The following is a 24,602-nucleotide window of genomic DNA, read 5'->3' on the forward strand; positions in this document are numbered from 1 at the left end:
GCCTTCTGATTGGAGGGATCACAAAGTACTTGTGCTGCGATATTGACTGTGTTCTTGAGTAAACCATTTTCTTCAATTGCCTCGTTCATCAAGGCGGCCCTAATTTTATGAAGCTAATAAATTTCTGCTGAGCTCAGAAAATGTTTGCTTAGCAAAAAACAGGTTACCTGCCAGAACCTCATGTCCCTGAGTGGAGTACACATACATGTGCTCTGTGTGGGTTGCCGTGGGAGAAGGTGCAGTGCATAAATTTGTTATTTCTTGCTGATGAAAATGTCCCCAGGGATATGATGTTAATAAGAACTTGCTGCCACTGTGACTGTTTGCTCTTCAGGCAGATTTGGAATGCTTGAAGGATGATTATTGGCCTGTCAGTCAGGCGGGTGACTGTAATTAAGGAAATTGCCTGAACCCCCTTCTCCCCCTGAGGAGAATTTGCCTCAAGAATCTACTCAGAGTCAGACCATCTAAGAAACCATCTGGAGGCTTTGCAAAGATTTTGTCCAAATTTGAGGAGGCACGTCCAGCCCAAGGTTCATCAAGTGTACAAAATGCTATGTTTGTATATGTATGCATGTGTACACCGTATATTATTAAAATGGTATCGGATGAACATTCAGCTGTTGGGCGGGGAGGGGTAGGGGGCAGCACACTTGGCATGCACCCCCCCATATTTTGCCCTCGACTGGTTATTCAGTGACTTTAAAGTTAAAATTCTTCCCCCAAATATGGCCTGCTAAAACCATTTGAATTCCAGGTATCTCCTTACTAAAGTGTACACTATATATAAAATTTGTGACTTTGGGTCCTGTTTAGTTTCTCAATCCCCGATCATTTTACAGTGGTTGTTTTAAAGTTGTATATCTTGTTCTTCTTTTCCCTCAGCCTGAGAATCTTCTCTTTTACAACCCTCAAGAAGACTCCAAGATAATGATCAGTGACTTTGGCCTGTCCAAGATGGAAGGATCGGGGGACATGAACACGGCGTGCGGTACGCCGGGCTACGTGGCCCCCGAGGTCCTGAGGCAGAAGCCCTACGGCAAAGCGGTGGACGTTTGGTCCATCGGCGTCATCACCTACATATTGTGAGTGCGGAAGATTGATCTGAGGGTTGCATGTATAGTCTTCAATGTGACAAATGTCTCCATTACAGAGCATTCATAAATACGTGTACCTGGGACAGTTTTCTATTCCTATTGGTCGAAACACGTCATGTGACCGTGTATCAACATTTGATAATGCCCGCTGCTTAAATCATGCACTGGCACATGGATACGAGACAGTTTAATTGGGTCTGATTAGTCAGGAGTCTGTGTGCATGCGGCGTGCCACGTGCGGGCCAATTTCATTGAAGGGGATTCTATTGGACAGCTTCCAAAAGGGATATACCATAAAAGGGACAGGGGTGTTTGAGCAAATGAATGTAAAGTTTTAGAACAAAATGGTCTGAAATCCATTACGTTGGCTTCTTTTGCCTCTCTGATAAAAAAGGTATTATGAATAGGAAGGAACGCTGATGATGCCCTTGCCTGCGGCTCTGGTTGAGTCCATTCTCCCAAGCCGGTCTTAAACGCCCATTTAAAACCGGCCAAGCATATATTCATTCCCTTATTCAGTCACCTTATAAATTAGCAGTAGAAATCAAGAAAAGTATAGGAATGAGATGAAATAAATTGGATATCAAAGGGTCCTGTAGTAGGTGGAGAAATGAAATCTTGAAATGCGATCCAGTTTTTGCTCCTTTCATCTCTCTCTTTGGGTTTTCTGTCCAGGTTATGCGGCTACCCACCGTTCTATGATGAGAGTGACGCTGTTCTATTTCAGCAGATCATGAACGGCCACTACGAGTTTGACTCACCCTACTGGGACGAGATATCAGATTCGGGTAAGTCAGAAAATCTTGGATCAGGCCGTGTCTGGATTGCTTGGCTACGGCTGGCAATTGCTCATGAGTCAATAGGAAGCAGCTGTAGTCACCATAGCTACATGTAGCTAGCGGCTTCCAGTGGCACACGTGTTGATTCCAACCGTAGGCAAGCAAGTCGGACACACTACAGACTCACTCTCTCAAATGTGACTTATTGTAAACTATTACCAGAGTACCTTGGGCACACTCCATGCACCCCGCTTACAGAAGCACTATAGTGAATAGAGGTCACGAAAATGTCTCTGTGACAAATAAATGACAAAGGTCAAAGGATAAATCATTATGTGAATGGTCCAATTCCATAGATCTCAGAGAATTTGTTGCATTGTGGCGACATTATAAACAACAAACTTCAATTTCCTGGACCTGTAGAGTTGTCCAAAAAGAAGGTCGTCAAAGTTGACAGTTCCAATTTTTTTTTTTTTTTTTTAGGCTCCGGCCCCCACCAGAAGTTAGTGGTCTGAAGCTATGCTCAAAGTACACAGATATTCCGCCGCCCATTTTGCACCTCTATTTATCCCCATGCACAATTATGTAGTGTTGATTTTTGAAAGGCGTTGAAAATTCTGCACAGTTTGCTTGCATATCACAAACATCAAGAGTTCAAAACACTCTCTTGAAATAGAGGAGGTTAGGTAATTTTTTTGCACACTGGCCCTTTGCAAGCACTTCACCGTGTTTGCGTAGTGCGCTATTACAGGCAGATTCTTGCCTGATGAACCTCTGTCTCTCCTTCCGTACACACCGATCATTAAAATCAACTGTAAAGTACGATGTACCTGGTACATGTACGGAGGTCGCTCATTGATTAAAATGCCGCAGGGGATACATTTTTGCATCTATAGAGGAGAACTCTGGATGGAAAAAGTTTGACATTTTGAGATATTTCTGCTGTAACCGTTGCCCTTGGAAGTGAACAAATTGTTCCTCTTCTGGAATCTCACGGGTACTGCCTTAAACCCCACCTAAAAAGTACATAAAATTGGAGAGGCCGTCCTTCGGAATTTACTCGTCACTCCTTTTTTCATTCGTCTTCATCCCCTAAAGCCAGTGGCTCATGTTTGACATTTTAATTCATCACCAGATCGTATGGCCACAGATAGGCCAGGCAGCGAGAAAAAACTGTTGACGTGGTCAGGGCCCAAGAATGTATACTTTAATGCAAATGAAAGCATCAGATGGACTCGAGTAGGACATTTACTGCTGATAAGATCGTCAGCTGCCTTCTCTGCAGTATCGCTCAATCTGGCTGTCAGAGTGAGATCCCCCTCTCGCGCAACAAAAAAAGACTCCTCTCTTGTTTATTGCATGACCATTAACCTGCCCATTAAAATGGTATCATTGCCGTAACCGATGAGTGTCATAGATGCCCGAGCGAGATCACACCAGCAGTTGCTTGGAGCTGGTGTCGGATATCAGGTGACTCCCCCTCCCCTCCCCTTCCCTCAGTGGTCAAGAATGTTCAGTGGCACTCAAATGGTGAGCTAAGCTCGCCCGTGTTTTCATCGCCGCCTGTAACTCCGCTGCAACATTTATTATCCCGCACTATATTTCACACTGTTTGTACATGTGGGGGCCACTCTGTGACAGGGTGACGAGCAGGCTGTGGCATAAATCGATCTTTTTTTGCGGGGTGTACGTTGGACTCCCATGTGATATTTTGACAGTTTGGACCCTCATAGGGTCTACGCTCGTCCTCCGATAATAGTTGGGGGAGGGAGATGAAAATAGCCTGATTATTTTGGTCTGAGAGATGACAGTTTTCCTGAGCTGATATTATACGTCATGTCGATGAAGGATGGTAAATCAATTTCGGAATGGCAGTTCAAACCGAGGACACATGGACGTATATGGCAAACATGTACATGTATGTTATGCACAGCTTGATTAGGGTACCTTACAGCAGACAAGCAAGAGCAGTATAATTGATTGAAGGACGTCATTTTAAACCTCCACTTGGCACAAATTACTTTTTGATGAAATTTATACTCAAGGTTTACATGTATACCCATAGCTCTTTGTCCTTCACTGATGTGTTCATGTACATGTGCAGTGGTGAAAAACAAACCCATTTAATATTAAAATTGTCACCGTGTCCATTCTTTTCACAAATCCGTTTACACAATGCATTGAAATGGAACTCTGGATTCTATTTTTCTTCAAGTTTCTTATAATTTTGTTATTAATTGAAAAATTTGATTCAGTTTGGTATCGCATCTTTTTCCGGACTTCTCATGAACAAATTTACAAAGTCCACTCAAACAAGCATTTGATAACCGGACAATATACTGGGGATGATAATGCTGTCCAAAATGAATTTTCCCGGCATTAAAATGTGTGCGTGAAAAGGCAGTCTTTATGGATGCACCATATCCAGATAGCCTGAGGTTTGTATGTTATCAACTTCAACTTAGACAGATTACAAAACACAAAGCAATGCACCAAAAATACCCCCTTGTGGGACTTCAAAGTCCCTTCTTGTTTGAGTTGAAGTGTTGACGCTGAACAAGCATCCAGGGCACTTAGGAAGGACAAGGCAGGAAAAGAGTTCACCATTTTGAACATTTTCCAGAATTCAGTTTCAGCTGTTAAACCACCCTGTGTAACTGCCTTGTGACTGCATTTTGTGGCTAAACTGAATCAGGTCAAACCGGATTGTTCTCAGGGCCATGTCTTCCGACTGGTGGTTCGATAGTCCGCATTTCATAACAGGAAATAAGGTTTTCTTGAATGCAGGATGGCTGGCACCGTAAATGACATGTACAGTAGCTTCAGTACCATTGTAACTATTACAGGGGAGGGTCACCATCTGTTGGCAAGTTTCAAAACCCAAACAGTTGAACCTTTCAATTTTTATGGCATTTGCTGTCTTTTTTTTTTGGTTTCAGGCTACTGAAATGCACATTAATTCACTCTCAATCTGTCCAGAGCTGGGTGGCCAGCTGGCATGATGACAAACAACCAGCCGCTGTCTTTCAAAATGTAGACTTCCCTGATTGTCACCACATGTAAGGATCCTGTGTAATATTTCAGTATTTAGGGCCTGGTTGTTTGATCCAGATTGCGATCAGCGATCCAGTGTTGGTTCATTGACACCAGAACCTGCATAATGGATAGAGCAAAGTGGCTTTGGGAATCGAGATCCAGACCCATGCTAAACAAACGCGCCCTTAAAGGTGGTGAGCAATCACATGAGGGCCCAGTGCAGAGGGAGACATCAGGTGCACATGCTGGCCCTTGTGTGCGCTACCGATTTTCATCTAAATGTGTACAATCCTGTCACATTTGTGCAGGGAACAGGTGAATAGAGCGGCACATATCCGTTCGTCATCACTGCACTTCCATATGGTGTCCACTGTGGCTTCATGTACAGGTGCACCGTCAGTGGTTGAAAATGTCATCAAAACAGTTATCGTACTTTCAGGTGAAGTCACTCCAGTGGAACTGTCATGTGTACCAACACCAACGTGTTTTTACAAAGGCAGTGTGTTTGTACACCTTCAGGTGGAAAAAGTGTGCACACTGTACTCATTGCCTACCTTAGGCATGCTTTGGGCTTGTCTGACTTACGTGCAGATGGATGCATGAACTGGATGTGTTCCCCAATTGACCATTGCAGTTTGGCCAGATATTAGCTCGTACAACTCCTTGTGGACTTCACACCCATCAGCTATTGGATCTAGGTTGGTGGGGTTCTCTAAAACGTGTTTTGACGCGAAAAGGATTGGATACGCCAAATGTTGTTTTTCCATTTTGAGCACCACTCAACAGGGGCATCTTTACAAGAACAAGCCACGTTTAGGGATCAATCATGTTTTTGAACAGAACCAACTCAGAAAGAATTGGCGTACCCTCCGGGCCCACCTGCAGAGAACTGAATTAGTGATGGCTGTGTCGGTCAGTCCCGGTGTCTTCCAATCTGTTTTGGGGCCAAGTTAGCCAACAAGTAAAATGAGAGAGACAGTTAATGTCATTACATGACAAACATGCAAGTTCCACAGATATGTACATGTACATGTAAGTGCACTATTTTATCCAATGTTTCTGATGATTCAGATACATGTTGTATAGTACCAAGTACATTCCAGCTTTCAGGATCGATTAACTAGAAGGCTGCATCAGGGGCCCCCAGACAGTGTATTGAATGCTCATTAATCATGTCTGGCATGGTCATGTTGAATCGATCAGGGCGAAATGTCTACACATGTCAGATGGGTCCGGCCTAGTCTGCTGCTACTGTTCAAATGTGCCGAACCCGTTTCATCACAGCAGCAGGAGGAATGATGGATTTGGCATTGGGTGGCCGGGATGAGAAAATTTGAGTACATTGCGACAAATGGAACTGCACCTGGCTGGTTGTGTAGCACTCTGAAGTCCCAACCTTATAGCCTGCCTCTGCGAACCTGGTTAAAATCTCTCCAAGTGCACAAGCATGAAAGAAACTACTTTAATGCACAGGATTTATTCCTCAATGTGCCAGTATGTAGCTTGGGCTCTCCACTCACACAGAAAGCTTGACATTACATCAGACTCTATGGGAGTTGGCTGCAGCCAGAATCATGTAGAATCATGTGACATTTTAAGTCACAGTCTATTTAAATTGGACATGACCTTAAGTACTTAATGGAAGTTATGGTGCATTGAATAATTCACAGAATAGCCGACGCTACACACTAACAGGTACGCACATGTACTGTACATGTACATAGAGATAAATTTTCAGGCCTACATTTAAGATGGATGAAGTTTTTTTAGGTGATGAATTTGCCATTTGCCTCCTGCACAGTGGCACATTCAACACTGGGAAAGTCAGACTCTCACAACATACTGACAGGGAGAAAAAAAAAAATCCCAGATTCCATTTTTTTTTCTGATACCTTGCACATAGAGGAATGGGGAGGGGGGAGACAACATTCATCTGGCGTCACCTCCCAACTCTTGTGCAGTGCAGACACCCGAGTCTGATTGTTTCAGGGATGGCATCTTTGATCTGGGCTCATCTGCAGACCGTCTTGTGGTTGATGCGATCCAGCTGTCATGTCCGTTCCTGCAAATAGAACTCTGAATGAAGCAACATGAATGTTAGTTCTTATTTTTTTTTGTTACGTAGATTTTTATGCGATGCCTCTTTTGTACTGTGCTGTGCTGAAGGGCTCAGACCAAATGTGCACTGGCCAAGACTAAAATTCTGAGTGAACTCAAAGGAAAGAACGTGTCCAAAGAATGCAACTTCACTTTAAGGGCATGTGGTTGAGCTATGAATGACTTACAGCACTGTCAATAGAGGGCGCATTGTTAAAGATTAAGAGCATACCTGCCGCATTCAGCATTTACATCCTAAACTACAATACCACTGTACGTCCTTGTTTTGCTATGCCATGTACATGTACGGTACATGTATAATGTTCCCCTCTGTTTTTCATCTTCGCTTTCGAGGTTGAGTGTGTGACGTGCAGAGCTTGTTTTCTTTCCATCCCAGAGGGCCACAATACAGAGATGTGGCACTTTTTTTTACATCATAGCTACAAGTACATCCCGTTTGAGCAGCACGTCAGGTCGGGGATCTTCCTGCATGTGTAGTGAAGAACCAACTTTTATGGGCACCATGGTATTTGCACAAATGGCAGGTACCCAGGAGACCTCTGTACCGATGATGTCATCACACTGTGTTTCCACGTAGGTTTTCTAATGGGAGCCAGGAGGGGACAATAACAGATTCCAAGCTCACTAGGAAGGTGTTCATGTAAATAAAGCATCAGTGTGTTGGCCTATTAAAATAGTCACCCATTGGCCTCTCGCCGCTACTTGCTAATGAGGGGCTACTTCTGCAAAGAGCAGATAATTGGGTCCCCAAACTGGGGTATTTTCTTTGTCGTGCATATATTCGCAGTCTTTTAACATCAGTGGTCATGTGCATTCATCCTGTGACTGAAGTCTGTAGTGTAGAGTGGATGGGTGTTCAGCACATCAGTTATGTGCTAGGCCAACTTGAGTTGGTAGACAAGTTTGATGCATGTACATGTAGATGAAGCTAAATCTGTGGAACAGACACCCACATTGGTGCCTCCTGCACTCTTGTGAGTAGAAGCAAGGCCATCACTAAATGCATAGATGTGGACACCATCCAATGTGGAGGCAGTAATCAAAATGAACTGAAGTCTGGAAACGTGACTGTATACAATGTTCACTGTTACATGTTCCCGGGCCTCAGTTAAATTGATTACTGCCTCCGTTTCGGATGGGGTCGGAGATTGCCCAGCAAATTTTGGTCTTGACGAATCGTGAAGGTCCACAGGCGAATACTCGTACTGCGTTAAATCCATGATGCCTGCTTGCAAGCTTGGCCATGCAGAGCCCAAGGAAGGAAGAAATTCCATAGAACTGAGATTTCACAGAATGATCCCATGAGATCTGGGTTCCAGTCTACCCCTTATTATGTACTGTGCCAAGCTGGTAGCAGCTGTCGGGTTGAAATGTTAAACAATTTGGCTTTCTGATTTTCATCTTTCTCTGTGTGTCATCCGATGTCTGTCATCGTGGGTTGGTTTCATGCAGCCAACATCGAAAGCATATATACATGTACATGTATGTATGCTCCGTTTTTGGAGACATCCGCCTGTCACATACGAAGTCTTATACAAATATTGCAATTGGGTCAAGGCATACTTTGTGGCGTGAGTGATCTGAGCGAACCCATGCCTCATGGCATCACTCTGCGACAGAGTGAAGCAGGAAACACCAGTTCCTCACTGACAAAGTGAGGGACTGGTGCGGTTCACAGTGTACCATTTAATCGAGAAGAAGGCATTGTGTTTCCTGTGAGTTCCTATAGTGTAACACTCTCCCGTGGACAAAGCACAGACAGTTTACCACTGAGGAAACTAAACCGACCGCTTTTGTTCTGTCTTCTGTGGTGCAGGAAAAATGCATTGGTGTGCATCCGTGTCAAAAAAAAAAGGACTGGATGTCAGAATTTATATAATTGATGTGTGGACCAATGCAGGATGTGATCGGAGCATTTGAGAGAAATCCCATACCGTGATAACACTCACAAAAATCTGTCTACAGTGTATGTAAATAATGGTGCTCCTTTCTTCCAAGTCAAGCTGAACTGCTGTAGAGTTTTCTCTGTTTGTTCAAAGATCAGGAAAGAGTGAATGTGTTTTGAGTCTTCGGTTTGGACATGTGTCTATGATTACTTATGACGAGGGGAACGGAAAACCGTTGTTTTTTGTATGTGGGCGTTTTGCAGTGAGGCAGGCTGAACCTATTAATAAAATGGTGTCGTTTAAGTGTGGAAGGGGAAACCGACACCTCCTCTCCATCGTTCTGTCTGTCAGACGCATTTGCATCCATACTTGACACCGACTCATAAATGTCAGCCTGACATGGGCTGGGGACTGGAGCTAGCGAATACCGATATCCCCCCCTCCTAATCGTTCTGTCTGTCCAGCACGTTTGCGTCCGTACTTGATACCAGCTCATAAATGCCAACCCAGCTGGGAGGCCAGCTTGGTCCTGGAGCAATCGTGAATCATGAAATAGTGTGAATTACGTAGGTGGGGGACTTGTTTGTTGTCACTGCGACCCTTTACGAGGGCGCAGTTTTGGTTTTGTCGACAAGAACAAAAACAGTTGCAGTTGTGGAAAAAAGTGTGCCCCTTGACTGAGGAATTTCTGAGCTTTAAAACCTTGGTATTTACCTGGGAGGGGGTGAGGGGGAGAAGGAAGACTTTTGGACCAATTTTTGAATAATGTTCAAGATTTCTGCTGTTTCGTTTTTCTTAAATCTGAAAGCATTCTTGGGAAATACACGTACATGTCTATCATCCAGTGTAAACAACACCCTTATGGGAAGTCCTTGATGTCAGCCTTCTCCTGAAAGCAAATGTTATTATTTTTTAATTTGCAATTTTGTTTGCTCTTGTCGCAGTCAATATCTTGTATCTGGCGCGGAAGTCACGACTGGTTTGGCATCAAGGCCACTGTATGGAAACCTGTGTTTACAGGTTGCCCTTGTTAGAGCATCCCAGAGTGTAAACAAGTAGAGAAACAAACAACAACAAGAAGCAGATCAAAACAAATCAATTCTGACCCAGTCTCGGCTCAATTATTGCCGACCTTACACTGCTTCAGTTTCTGTGTCCCTAGCATTGCAGTTGACTGCTACCGAGAGGGATCAGGTGGTACGACTCTCTCAGCCTGCTGTGATCATTCCTCCCCCCTCCCCCGCGTTTGTCTCATTTTTGTATTCATATCAAAATTGTAAAAGCCACTCGCGTGTATCATTAAACCACTCTGCTTTTCAATACGCTGCATTAATATTTTACTCCGATCTTGCCTTTAAATACATGTGTATGTCATGTAGTTCTTAACATTAAACAAAATAAGTTTGACGAACCTTTTCATCTCTAGTAGATTACCCTCTAAGCCTCTTGTTCTTTGTGTTGTCTTTAAAGGTAAAGCTTTTTTAAAATCCTCTTTCCTCAGAAGCAAGACCAGCATACTGTCGTTCAGACTTAGAAATCTTGAATGATCAGTGCTCCTCTGTCGATTGTCAAACTGTATACTTCAAATTGATATTAGACGTTTTTTCTGGCTGATTGTTTTCCCTCACTTGACCGCCATTAGGAGTACAACTGTAAGACTTTGCTTGAGACAAAGAAAGGGATACACTGTCATGTTGTTGAGATGGGGAACCTCTTAGGTTTTTGAATGAGCAAGGCATGGCCACTTGGTCGGGCTCCTGGCTGGAGGACCGTACTGAATTGTATTCACTCTACCCACACTGAGAATCTCAGCGCGGTAGAGTTATAAAAGTGATGAAGGCTCTGTACTCAGTAGAAACATCACGACAGCCATATTGATAAATTTAGCACAGGATAAATTTGTCAATGAACAAAGCATGGTTATATACTTATCAGTGGAACTGCTGTTTCAGAAAGGGCCCTGTTTTAATACAAGCAATGTACATGTAAACCTCAGTTTACAAATTTAGGCAAAGTTCTGACACAAAGGACGAGAAGAAAGCTGTGAGCATGAAGTCAGCAAGGTAGTCAGCAGGTCAACAGAGATGACAGAAAGTAATGTTATACATGTTGCATTTCTCCCCTACAGCTAAAGATTTCATCAGCCATCTCATGAAGGTAGACCACAAGGAGAGATTCTCATGTCAGCGGGCCATAGCCCATCCATGGTGAGTCCTTAACCCCTCCACTGTGTCCACAAGTTATGGCTAGGGCTGGCAGTTGACACGTACGTCTATAGGACATGGATTCTGCTGCAAGGTGGTTGTTTTCATAGGCTTATATCAATGCCAGCCACATAGCCAAAGCTATTGGACGAAGTGTGTATATGTACTAGTGTTGTAGTTGACCCTATCCCATGTCCTTTCACAAGTCTTTTCACAAGACTTGCCGGCAACTAAGTGACAGGGTGAACACGGACAGAGGAACAGTTTTTTTCACAGTTCATTTTGGCGTTGGCTGGTAGTTCAGTAATATCGTGTAGTTTCGATATTTTTTCTGAACCCAAAATGCCGATTGGCATTGCTTTACTACCGCAGTACTTACCAACTTGGTATGTAATGCTGTTTGAAGTAAGCAGATGAAAAAGTCATTTTCGATAAAAGAGGGAGGGCGTGGGGAAGAAGAGTGATTCCTTTTGTTGCAAGGAAGGTTTTTAAGCAGTTTCAACTGTGAAACTGATACCAGGCAGTATAAAGGATTATTGGGGGAAGGATTTTTATCACCTGATGTTTCAAGGTTGTTCATTGGATAAAACCAATACCTTTTTCTTGTAGCTAATTTTCTTCACATTGACGGATACTGATTAAAAAGGAGAAACCTTACGCAAGTGACCCCTTGTTATTTTGATTCCATAATGGCTCACCAGTACCTGGTTATACCTAATACCTCATCATTTTTTTCACGGGAAACCGAGTAGCCTTAAAATCCAATTACTGTACCTCACAAGCCTAGTTCATTTGAATAGCTGGCAATATTCAAATGCAAAATTCATGACGGGGAAGGGAAAATTTTCTTTTGTTTTAAATGAGAAAAACTGCACTATGGAGGCTTGTTTCAAGCAGATCCAAATGAAAAGTAAAAGAAATCTTATAACAATTTAAACAGTAAATTATTCATAAAAGAATTTAAAAGGAATTGAAATTTTTAGCAGGGCAAGAAGTATTGTTCATCTTTTTAATCTTTCCAAAATCATGGCTGAAGATACTCCTAGATATGAGAAGATACATTGATTATAATGTACAATTGCATGTGTTATTGCCACTGATTTTGTGTATGGTTTGTTCATCAACAATCTTCCAGTTGGTAAGACCGAATATTTGGATATGCTATTGAATTGAAGGTCGAATATTCGAATAGTGAATTACTCCAATTGACTCAGCCGTAAGTTTTGATAGCTTTTAAACCTTGATGTGTATCCTGGCTGCTGTCAGTGTAGACGGAACTTGATGGTTCCCTTTCTGCACAAAAGTACCAGGTACAAAGAATTTTTCGGTGGACGTTAAGGGACCCTGGATTTTATTTTGCACTTTGAAGTAAAGATGGCTGTTAAAGGGTCAAGAGAATTCTTGGTTTTTTTTTTTTTTAAATAAAGATACAATATTTAGCCCTCCTGTCCCTTCTCTGCAGTCATTATCACCGACATCTTTTGCAGGAAAAAAGGGTATTTTCTTTGTTGATGCATTTGTATGAAAATGGAAATAACTTCCTGCCCCGGTTCAAGAGCATGACACAATCTACCGTACCTCATGCATATTATAAACTGCAAGACACTGTTGTGGCTTGAGAAATAATGTATTTCGAAGTTGGCAATTTAAGCACCCCTTTGAGACTCTGAGTAGGCAGTGTGCCTCAGCACAAAGAATTACTGGCGCCAATTTTCCTGCCACCTACTACTTGGTAGAGCGGCGTGGAGAGACTCCTTCATTAAAGGTTATATGCAACGTTGTTTTTAATTGCAACCCCTGCTGATATGCCATTTTGTCACGTCCTTTTTTGGTTTTGCCAATTTTAAAGGTGCTTCTTTGAGTTTGATGCCATGTTGAATTTCCAAGTTCATGAGTAAAACTGATGTTACTCCAGGGAGAAATCTGAATGTTTCATTGATTCGCGTGCAAAATATGCTGGAGCTTTTGTTACAGTTTGCTGTTTCTAAGTTTCTTTTTTTCAGATGATGCATTGCTTGTGAGAACTTGGCAATAAGCCAATGCGCAATCTTTTCTCAGAATTGCTCTGAGTGAGGGAATTTTCGGTTCTCAGTTGGAGCAGAAAAACCCACGTATCAGTTGGGTAGTGCCTTCAGTGATTAACATCACAGTATCAGAGCCCTCTGTTTTCTGCAAAAACATGAATGGTAGACCGGTAAATATTTTCAAAAGTGCACTTTTCTGTACTTTTTTATCTCCCAAAAGGACGTCAGATTGTTTTCATACATTGAAATAGAAAATCAAGTTGTACATCTGTTGCAGAAAAACTTCATCTTCCGGACCCTTTAAGGTTGTTTCAATACTGCATAATAACTAGTTTGGGATGATAGAAGACCCTACACATAAAACACCTCCCCTGATCCTCTCCCCAGGGGTGGATTGGTTGTGAACTTATGAGACCCTTGGTTCTACCGTTTTGATACCTCAGGAAATTCATATAAGGAATGATCAAAATTGGTGGAGTGTGATGTCGCCGGTTAATTCTGCTACCTGTGAAATCCTCTGTTGAGTGTCTTTAGTCACCCCTGGGTAATCACTCCTGACCAGGAAATGACAGAAAAAAAAAATTTATGATGTCATAAATACCAGCGGGACTCCTCTCAAGGAAAGCGAATAGGGAATGAGAAATGTATTGAGAGACAGAAAGAACCTGCTGAGCTCATGGAACAAGAGGACTGTAATTATTGAAGGAAAACTATGGGTGCATGAATCTTTAGTTTCTGGGTCTAAATTGAAGTAGCGTAATGAGTTCCCTGGGGGTATTTTCAAGAGTTTCCGTTTTCAGAATTCTTCAAAAATTCATAACTTCATTTACTGGGCATGTACACCCACATGAATGACTGTCTGGTGGCTACTCTAATCTGACCGGCAATATCTATTGACGCCTGAGTATTTCAGCCGGGCCTGCCGCCTTGTACAGAGAGCCCAGATTGTGCGGTGTTACGTAATTTTCTTTTGTTCTCGAAACTGGCCCTGTGTGCTGCTGGCGTCTTTTCAAATGCGGCCAGATTTAGCGTGCAGCAGTATTGTATCACTCATCACTGGGGTGCTGGAGGGCTTTTGTCCCCGGTCATAATCCGCTCGCGCTGAATGCCACAAATAGTGGTATACTGTTTCAAAACAGTGACAGATTACCTCTGCTATCGACAACTGAAAAAATCTTGGCGATTCCCAGCAGCTTGGTCTTTTGTTCCGAGTACGGCCTTTTGTTACAAGCCACCCCGGCTTTGTGTATAAACCTAGGGCCTCCGGTCCTGGGAAGCCTGGCACGCAGTGGTTAAACTTTGTATATTAACCTTTCAGAGTGTGGAACTGAATGAGTGGTTTTACAACATGCTGTAACAGGTTTTTCTGTATAAATTCTTATCAAATAAAATGCACAATGGAACCTGATCAGATTCACTTTAATACTTTCAACCAATTTTCTGTAGAGCTAAAAAAATTAACTATGCTACCAATACCATCTTGCACTTGGTACTAAAAGCCGTGAACAAGATTCACAACCATTGGCGGAAAATTTGGCTCTGTTAGATACTAAAAGCTCTGGAAAGTCACTGTGTATTGTTGGTATTGCAACAACTCCATTGGTGGATGCCTTGCCGATTCCCCTCTGTTCCCCAATCTTACTCCTGTTCTGATCACCGTGTTCACCACTGACTTTGTGGGAGGCTGCCATGGCAGATGTGCACACAAGCCATTGCATCTACATGTATCATGCGCAATTTTTGCTAGGAAAAAACTAATTGGAACGCGCGCACCCGCCATCATCAATATATTCACACCCTTCCCCCACCCCCTCTTTTTTAATCAGCGGGGACTAGATAAACTGGCTAGCAGCCCCTCCGAGATGCTGGACATTCCGTGGACCCTGGGAGCCATTAGTCCAGCCCGCTGATAATGTTACCTTGTGGTACCCAAACTGCATTGGATTATTGTAATTAGCAGCAGGCAAAGCAGAGGCCCTTTTTGTCACTGGACGGTTGAAGATGAGAAAAAGTGTGCATAAACATGTACAGGTATTTACATCATACATTTATCATCAGAGATAACCCCCTAGAAATGTGTTGAGTGTCCTGCTGCATTGTCCTAGGCAGGACTCCCTTTTCTTGGTTATTGGCCTTGTTTAAATTCAAGATACATGTAGCTGTAACTTTTCCTGCCAAGTACAAACTGCTCTTTTTCCCAGCTTGTTATTCTTCACTCAATCGGTACTTGAACTTCTATAAACATTGCAGTCATTTTCCTCTTTTCCAGCTTATTGAGAGAAGATGGACTCAGGTTGCCAGAGAAGGGAAATTCTGTGTAAAGGCAAATATATGTTATCTCATTATGTTGATTGGCCTCATCAATATGGCTGCCTCTGAACATTACAGCTGCTGCCCGGAGATTAGAATGCGACCCCTTTGGGAGCCGCTGGGCCAGTCCAAGTGGGGCCCATTTGTCGAGTCAATTTTTGCCTGATGCCCAGGATATATTTTTGTGCCCAAGGTTACCAGGGAAAATCAAATGGCTGTTTCTTGAACTTCTCCACTGTTACAATGTCATGATGATTTCTTTGCAAGCTGGCATGTTATGTAAATGGGTGATTCTATAAACTAGGGGTCCAACTTGGGGACATTTTGGTGTTCTGTTACGGGTGAAACCATTAAGCTTTTCTGGATGGAACTAATATTAGTACTGTTCACATTCTGTAGATCAAACAGGATTACATTGTTTATGACCTGTACAATATACAGTTCAATCTGCACAATGTTTGATAATGTGGTTACAATTTTACATGAAGAAAAGTTGAATGACTTCACATGTAACAGGACACCAAAATGTCCCCAAGTTGGACCCCTCATTTATAGAATCATCCAAATGAGAACATGGACATAAATGGCATACATGTACTGTTAATGTTCCCGAACTGAAGCATCTTCTACCTATGCCCAAATACAGTATTTATACTTGCTCAGTGATTTCATCTTAAGAGTGGTGCTCGTACATGTACATGTACACACACCAGTTTTCAAAGTGGGTGGGGGGCCCCGTGGCTAGACCATCAGGCATTACAGGTTCGATCCATTGAGCCCCACCCAATTATAGGACCTGTAAAGGGGGGGGCAGGTCCCCAGTCAAAATAGTGGGGGGGACATTGGCCCTCCTGCCCCCCCTGCTTCCGCAGCCCGTGCATGTACATGGAGACCATTATCACAAAGTGCATTGTGCAAGGATATATCACGCCTCAGTACACTTTGGCAGTATGGATTAAAGTTAAATGGTATTGCGTATGCTAACCCAGCCATCCGAAACCCATCAGGAAATTAATTTTATGATCCCGACAATCTTCAGCTCCCCCTTCTGTCATGGCATTTATGCAGTGATCTGGAAAAAGGAATGAACTTTGACAGTGGATGGCCAGAGCACATCTCCCCTTTGCTAACATTTTGGTCTTTTTCGGCAGGGGAGCGCTTGTTCCGTGAGCAGAATTTGTTTTCCATCTTCACAGTTGATCAGTGTGTTGAGGAGTGATTCTTTGTTGACAAATTTTCATTACATTGGAGACATGCCACTTGATTATTGCCAAATAACAAAAACAAACGAGCTGCTTACACAAAACGAGAATCAAATTAACATCGACCCCCTCCCCTGTTTGAAAGTCCGAAAACTGCGGCACAGTCATTACCAACCAGGCAACGTGGCAATTTCAGGAAATTGAAATTTTATGCCCCAGGAAATTGAAATTTGGTGAACAGAATAATTTGCAATTATTTTTGTCACATCTCAGTGAAAAGAAAAAAAAAAAAAAACCAAACCCAATTTCAAACCCATGCAGTGCTATTAAAATGCAATTTTTTTCCTCACCAGTTGTTCAGAATTATAGCCAAAAATTTGCCATAAGGCGATAACTGACAACTGCTTGCTGTGGAGTGATGACATTTATCAATTGCTCACTACCGTATCCTTTTTCTGTTTAATTATCCGATAGGATATCAGGAAACACTGCCCTCGATAAGAACATCCACGAGTCCGTCAGTGAGCAGATCAAGAAGAATTTTGTCGCCAAATCCAAGTGGAAGGTAAGATATTTATTCCAATGAGAACACCATCTAGACAAACAAAAAAATTAAAGAACTAGACCCCTTTCATTGCTGGGAAAAAAATTACAAGTTGAGAAAAAAGTGGTGCTTAACTTTTTTTGAGTAGTGTATTTGCCGTTCAGTCTTGAAGCAATATCAAGTCTGGTCACTTTTAGACTTGGGTCACAAAGTCTCTTTGAATTTGTAAGGTGCTTCACCTTTAATCCAGGGAAAGGCCAAGCCCATGTTTATTTACGGCATGCCAACCAGGTTTAAAGCGATACTTTCCTTCTTCCGAGTTCGCCATGTTCGAGTCTCTCCTGGCTGTCAACGAGTCTTACACATTTGAGTTTAGAGCCCGGCCAGCTGATGCGTTTGTCTAATCAATTTACCTTATCGTATTTATTTAATCAGTTGGCATGATGTATTTTTGAAACTCAAAGTGGAGTTGACTGAAGGCCCTGGAACTCCCGGGGGTCGGTTTAAGAGAAGGGTAGGCTGTGTTGGAGCTGGATTCAGTAGTGCACATTAGACCATGGCTGAGGAAAGAGTTTGGCAGTGGCAGTCATGTGCATGCATACCCGGACTATTACGGAGACTTCAGCATAAGATCAAATCACATTATTACCCGGACAAGCAGGCTTGTAATTATGTTGGAGAGAGTATCGTCCATTGCAAGGAGCAACACCCATTTTGTAATGCCTGCTCTGCCCCTGGCAGAAACTCATTCTTGGGGGGGGGAGACTTGACCCTGAGTGCTGGGGAGCAGCTGTGGCAGAGTGCTCCACCCGAGGACACACACCACCCCCTCAATTTTCTTATCCCAGCTCAAGTTCTCATTTAAAAACCATTCAGGCGCATCCGGCACTGATCACAGATTCAGCCGGTGAGCTCCTTCTGGTCCCTTGTATCCAGCCATCTTGCTATGACATCATTTCTAAATTGCTCGATCCTGAATTTATCATGCCCCGATGCTGTATTTGCGGAGCGATGGAGGGGGGGTGCAGTTAATCCTACCCACGAAATCCTCATTGATCAATTTAGTAAGGCTGTTTACGGATAGCATGAGAGCCCGGTTCGGCTTCAGTAAGAAGTTTCTATGGCAACCGGTGACCGTGATGGCACTGGAGTTTAATGATGTCTGGATGAGGATTGTCTTGAGGTCCGAATGTATGCACATGAACACTATACATGTAGGTGATCACACACTCGGCAGGGTTTGTGCATAAATTATCAGGTCTGCAGAACTGTTGCTGTTTGCTCAATCTTACCTGTACCCAACGTAACAAACGTGTGCTGTTCTTGAAGAATTGGTTTTTAAAAAACCAACATTTGGGAAAGAGGAGTCTCTGTTGATCAATGTCTTCCTAGGCACTTTAGGCCCAAAATTATTCTTCCTGTTTTGTTTTCAAAATGTTCACGGGATGAAAGGGAGAGTTAACAGAAATAAAAACCTTTTTGAATTTTTCAAATATCACATTTGGTTTTAGAAATACGAATAAATTTGATGTCCTCTTTCACATCAGAAAAAAAGGAAAACAGGGCTTTTGGTTTTTTGAGGGAAATTTTGGGGTAAAACGGCAGCGTACATGACCACCCCGAAGAGCTTCGAGGGACGACAAATTAGAGGATGTTGTGTGGTTCCTTGCCCTGGATAGAGATTTGTTTTGATGAATCCAAAATGCCTGAGTCAGGTAACCAGACGAGAAACAAAATGGTATGATCTGACTTTCGCAGTTGTCTTTTGCCAAACTCGAGTTAGAAATTTGTGATTTTATGGCTTAAATATTGTCCAAATTTACCTAAACTAGGCTTATTAGAATTGAGTAATGGTTCCTTATGGTCAAAATATTAAGTTGAGAAAGTGGACTTTGTTTCCTTATTATAGGAACTCGGTGCTGAAGGTAATGAACACCCAATATGGAACCAAGTAACAATGACATTATGGGGCGACTTTGCATGTTTGGGGCTTATCTCTGACAAACACGATATGCTCAATACGATAGCAAATGGCAATAAAATGCACACTTCCTTTGATTCCTTCTTTCAGTTTCACTAAAATATTAACTGGGTTCCTTTGTTTAGAATCCTCGCATTGTCAAGTCACTGAATTGGACTTCGAAAAGGATAGAACTATAGCAAGCATCGTGGCTGCACGACGTGTGGCAGACATGCATGCTGTGTACATTTACAGTACAATGTACGTGTTCATTACATGACTGCACCGTACCACAGGGCCTTGCTAATCCCTGCACCGTGTGCACCACACTCGGCGAAATTGCCAAAACCCTGTCCTTCTTATTTCGCTTTCTAAGAGCTGCTTCTCATCATCAAACTTTGCAAACCACATGAAGATAAAGATGAAAGATTACAGATTTGCACATACTTGTTCTCTGATAAAGAACGGGGATTTTATTCTTGAAAAACTATGCTGAACATTTCAAAATGTTGTAACTTCGCCGTCAATGAACGAATCAACAGTTAACACTCTGTGTGCTGAAGGGAATCTTCGGATCTATTCAGAAAATGCCATAAAGATGCAGTTCAACCAATCAGAATGCCCGGATTCTTTTTGGAAAATTCTGTCCTGAAAATGAGTTCATACGAAAAGCCACGGAAACGCGTGACGCGTCATGACCTTCCAGACAGCCTCGGGAATGCGAACGCTGAGGACCCGCAGTTTTTAAGCATAAAACCAAACCACTTGGAATTTTGCAACAAAATTTGAGGAACTTACATACACAAAATAAACATGTCAAGATTTCCAAACGATCCTCTCTGGACTTTTATTTTTTGTGATTTTTTGGCCCTACATGTATGTGTGTACTCATGGAGCAATTTGATCTCCTGTAATTTGACATCTCATTGAAGTGCCTATTTTTCCTACGAAAGCTTGTATTAGAACCTTTCTAATGGTTATGAAAGTACACATTATATAGTGATGCCGTAAGTGGCTCTACACAAAAAGGGAACCAAGTCCATGTACACATACATGTCGGAAGAAATATTAGAATTTTTGATATTGGAAATCACCCTTTACAGTTTAAGCGTCTGGTACATGTTTTGCAACGGCCCTTAATTTATCAAGCCCATTTTGCAACTGCTAACTGAAACCTGTTGTTCTTGCCATCCAGTCAACACGGCTCGTACGTTTGGTGAGTTATGGGACCAATCCAGGCCAGAGACCCTAATGATGTAATGGACATTTGTCTCATATTCACAAGGGGGTGATAATATTGAAACCTTTTATGTCACTGTCTTAGCTTTATGAGTGGCGGTAACAGCAGTTTTGAGTAATGTGGTTGACATTTTCTTTCTAATGTTCCTCAAGGGTGCGATTTGACTAGCAGGACCAGTCAGGTGATGCACGCCTCTGGCATGTCTTTAAGCAAAGCTGCCTCCCCCTCCCCCCATAGATTGATCTTCAGGTTTTATGGCCTATATCTCCAAACTCATTCCCGGAGGGGAAGTCAGGGGAGGGCTGAGGATACCTGACAGTCTTTCATTGCTCCCCACAAGGTTGATTAAACCTGAACATTCCCTAGTTCTGGAACACATTGGCCGTTACGTCACGATTGACTTTTTGCATTCAGTGCTGCCGCAATGGTTATGTCAATGGTTATGTTTTCAGATCATTACATTCAAAGTAGCTGGCAGTAAGGGCATATCCAGAGAATTAAATATTCCCGGGGGAGGCAAATATTTGGGGAATTTCTTCATTTAACTTTTCTCAGGGGCAATTCTAAATTCTGGGGCTTTGTACACAGTTTGGGAAGTACGGCAATGCCCCCCCCCATATTGCTTGTCTCTTATATTTCCCGTAGAAAAACATGTTCACCTTTTTGGGAAGGGGGCTGTGCCGCCATCCCACTCCCACAAACTTCCAGTGGCTTGCTCTTTAAATTCCCCCCCCTCCACTGTCTTCCTTAAACAGAATCACCCCCTCATCTGTGGAAAAGAACCACGTTGGTGGGCAATGTTCATTTTGTCGATAGCGGTGCGAACGTAATGCGTTTGTAGTCGTTTGTGAATCATCAAAGTGCATCTCCCACCAAAGGAGCCTCCATTGCTTGGATAATCGCACCCTCTCTTGGTCCCGCTTGGGGCTCCTTGGGCTTCCTCGTTCGTTTTTTTTTCCCCCTGCATCAGCAGCAACTCACTTCACAATTACTGTGATTCGCAGTCGGTTCCTGATATGTTTGAGCCAGAATCAGGGTTGACTCAAAATTCCCCGTCATCTCATCCGACTGAAAGTCTGAGAGTTTGAGGCTGGACCTGAGTTAAAACAGCTCCATGTGAAATTCATCTCGAGCAACTTGGAATGTGAGACTATATTTTATTTTAAATGCCTACATACTGACATGTTCAGTGTACACTATTCATTTTAGAAGCCCGTCAGAAATTAAAAAAAAAAAGTCAAGAGGGCGCTGTTTCACATAAGGAGTCACTCGCTCCAACCGTCCCCATGTGGTTTCATGCCAAATTTCTTTGTCTTGTTATGTAAGACACCACATCATCTTTTTTTGCCAGGTAAAAATTGTTGTTGAGGTTTTAGGTGGTAATGTGCACTTTCATCTACCAACCGAATGATCACATGTATTTCCAAATTTTGTGAGCTCATATGTGGGTAATTCCAGAAATTTGGGGTCCAAAAGTGTGACATTTTTGTGTCCCTGTTATATCTGACCTTTGTTATATGACATGAACATTTCACTGTCATTTATTTCAACCCATTAGTATTTGTTTGGCAGGTAACTCGCATTAATTCATCACTCTTGGAAATTAAAACATGTGTTCTGAACTTACAAACTCATATGTCAGATGTGACATTTCTGGAATTAGCCATGTCAGAGATTTTGATGAAATGCACAGTAACATGGAAATTTTTTTCAATTCTTTTAATTTTTAATACTGATGATCTCAGGTCTCTTGATTTACCCCCATTTTTTTGTAAAAGTAGTTCATAGCAAACTTGTCAACTGGTCTTGCCTTTGTATCTCCTTTCTAAAGTATCTTTTATCTCCTAGAAGTTCCCCTGATTTTTATCAAAAGGGCAAAATGCAACTAAGGCCTTACCTACATAATTCAAAATCAGTTTGAAGTAATTCAAATGGTCTTTGGAGAAAACGACATTTGCAAAGCTGTTTTTGATGCAAAAACTTTCATTGATTCCACAAGAAAGTGAGCAGATGTGAGCAAAGACGATATCGTGGAACTATAGTACATGCACCTCAGTTTTGCGCATGAATTCCCCCGACGGAAAACTGATCCTCTGTGATACGGTGCCATTCTCCTCAATGTCATGACAAGGCTCCAGCTTGCCTGCTTTGCAGTCATATATCACATGCATCACCAAAGCCCTCCAGTGTCTAGCGTGTCATGATGCACGTAGAAATAACGCTAGGACTGCGCTAACGACTCTGTCCCCAAATTCTCATTGTCCCGCCAACCCATGTAGTCTCTCTCGCAATTAGCTCATCGGTCATACATGTACGGCAGGAACTCGCCTTGGCCAATTAAATTGGTGTGTAGTGAGATTGCTTGGGGGAGGGGGAGTTGAGCACCTTGCATAATTAATGCCTTTCTATTTTTAGTCCCAATCAGGAAGCAGTTGGGAGGAAAAAAAAAATCAAAAATGTTATTGCATCGGTCTGCTGTGTTCCACAAGTGGTATAATATCGTACAGGAGACAGCTTGTATGCAACAGTGAATGGGGGATTGAGATCTATTTGGAGTCTGTAAGGCTAATGGATTTTTACATTTTTCAGGGGAGATGTATTTTGCTTTTTGCCCGGTTCTTTGTTGCCCTTGACTGATCATTGAATAATTTCAAAAACAGAAATTCTCACCCCAAAATATGTCCCACTTCTGTGAAGGCTTGCCTCACTTTGAGCCCCCTTTTTGTAAATTCTGGGTAACCCCGTCCCCCTTTTATTATTTAAATGCTGGATTTGTTTCCCCCCCCTTAAGATTTTTTTTTTAAATGCTCTTTTGCTATGATTAGAATTTAAGTTACATGTGTTCTTAAAGCTGCCTGGATCACCCGGGGGTGTGCTGATGGTCACACAAACTGCCTGAAGAGTTGGTTTGCATTTAGTACCTCCAATTGGCAGCTTATTTATCTCCAAAAGCCACCAGTTACTCCTGGAAGTGGGTGAAGACCATAGATCTGAGCTTGCATGCTTATGTAAACACACTCAAGTCTAGGGGAACAAGGATCTCCAGTTGGAACAAACATGTGTTCCTTAAGCCACACACTCCATCTTTTTCTGCCGCATTTGTTGGCACCGTTTTTTGGAGGGGGGATTTCAATTCAGCAGTTACATTTCCCCCGTTCTCAGGCAGCTTTAAGATCGTCGTATCCCACTGCTCCATCGTCAGTCACATACATGGACATGTAACCCTACGAGCCCCAGTTTCAGTCACTGTTTACCGACGTGTGTCTCACCGTCCCAAGGCCCGAGCTAAAGCTAAACCTCTCAGAGCCCTGAAATCCAAAACCGACTTCCTTCCCCTCGCAGTTTGTTCCTCTCCTGAAACACGACCAGGGCTGTCCCCGTGTGGACCAAGAGAGAGAGAGAGAGAGAGAAGCTTCCTCAGATAAACTGAAGATTCAATGGAAAGGATGGGAGCAATGTCCACTGAATCTTGTCTGAAGCCATGTCTGGGACGCATTTCCCCTATACCGGCTGTCTCCTATTCCGTGGACAGTTTGTGTCCTCAAGCAGTGCTTCACACAAGAAACGAGGCATCTGTTCTCCTCCAGCAGGTCAGCCATTGTGTGATACGTGATGGGTATATCACTTCAGTACTTTAGCGCTTCACCCAGGAGCGCATGTTCCATCTTCCACGTGTGCTGTATTAACCTGACGTCAGCTTTTCTGTCTTCAGTGCAGTAACCCAAGACTTTCTACCCCGCGACGTGGTTGATCGCGGCCAGAATGGCTGGTACTGTAAGCCATCATTCCCTCACAAAGTTACATGTATGATGTGCAGGGTTGTCTCCGGTGGTTTGAATATTAACCTTGTGCTGCGCTAGTTACATTGTTCATCTGAATGACTTGATGTCATGTTTCGTCCTGATTGAAGACTCCCAAATCCTTGCTTTCATTGAAATAACACAGTTTACACTGTTTTTTTAACAGTATTGGTTTATGACTTGATTACCTGAATTGGCCTGCTGGATATTCAGATCTCAGTACAGTATTGGTTTATGACTTGTTTACCTGAATTGGTCTGCTGGATATTCAGATCTCAGTACAGTATTGGTTTATGACTTGATTACCTGAATTGGCCTGCTGGATATTCAGATCTCAGTAAATAATATGCAGATTGTTTCCCCATCTGACAATGCCCACCAAACAGAGTCACAGTTAAATAC

General features: G+C 42.7%; 1 protein-coding gene across 1 annotated transcript in view; it reads left to right on the top strand.

The window, feature by feature from the left end:
- Positions 1 to 24,602, top strand: part of LOC110974135 (calcium/calmodulin-dependent protein kinase type 1-like) — a 91,259-nt gene that overhangs the window by 33,432 nt on the left and 33,225 nt on the right. Inside the window, exons 5-8 of the mRNA XM_022225517.2 lie at positions 886 to 1,085; positions 1,773 to 1,885; positions 11,045 to 11,123; positions 17,131 to 17,221. Coding sequence (XP_022081209.1) covers positions 886 to 1,085; positions 1,773 to 1,885; positions 11,045 to 11,123; positions 17,131 to 17,221 — 483 coding nt within the window. The remainder of the gene's footprint in view (positions 1 to 885; positions 1,086 to 1,772; positions 1,886 to 11,044; positions 11,124 to 17,130; positions 17,222 to 24,602) is intronic.

The sequence above is a fragment of the Acanthaster planci genome, linkage group LG04, assembly GCF_054643075.1.
Source record: "Acanthaster planci isolate LZ-2023a linkage group LG04, COTS_SCS, whole genome shotgun sequence".
In the NCBI taxonomy this organism is placed as follows: domain Eukaryota; kingdom Metazoa; phylum Echinodermata; class Asteroidea; order Valvatida; family Acanthasteridae; genus Acanthaster; species Acanthaster planci.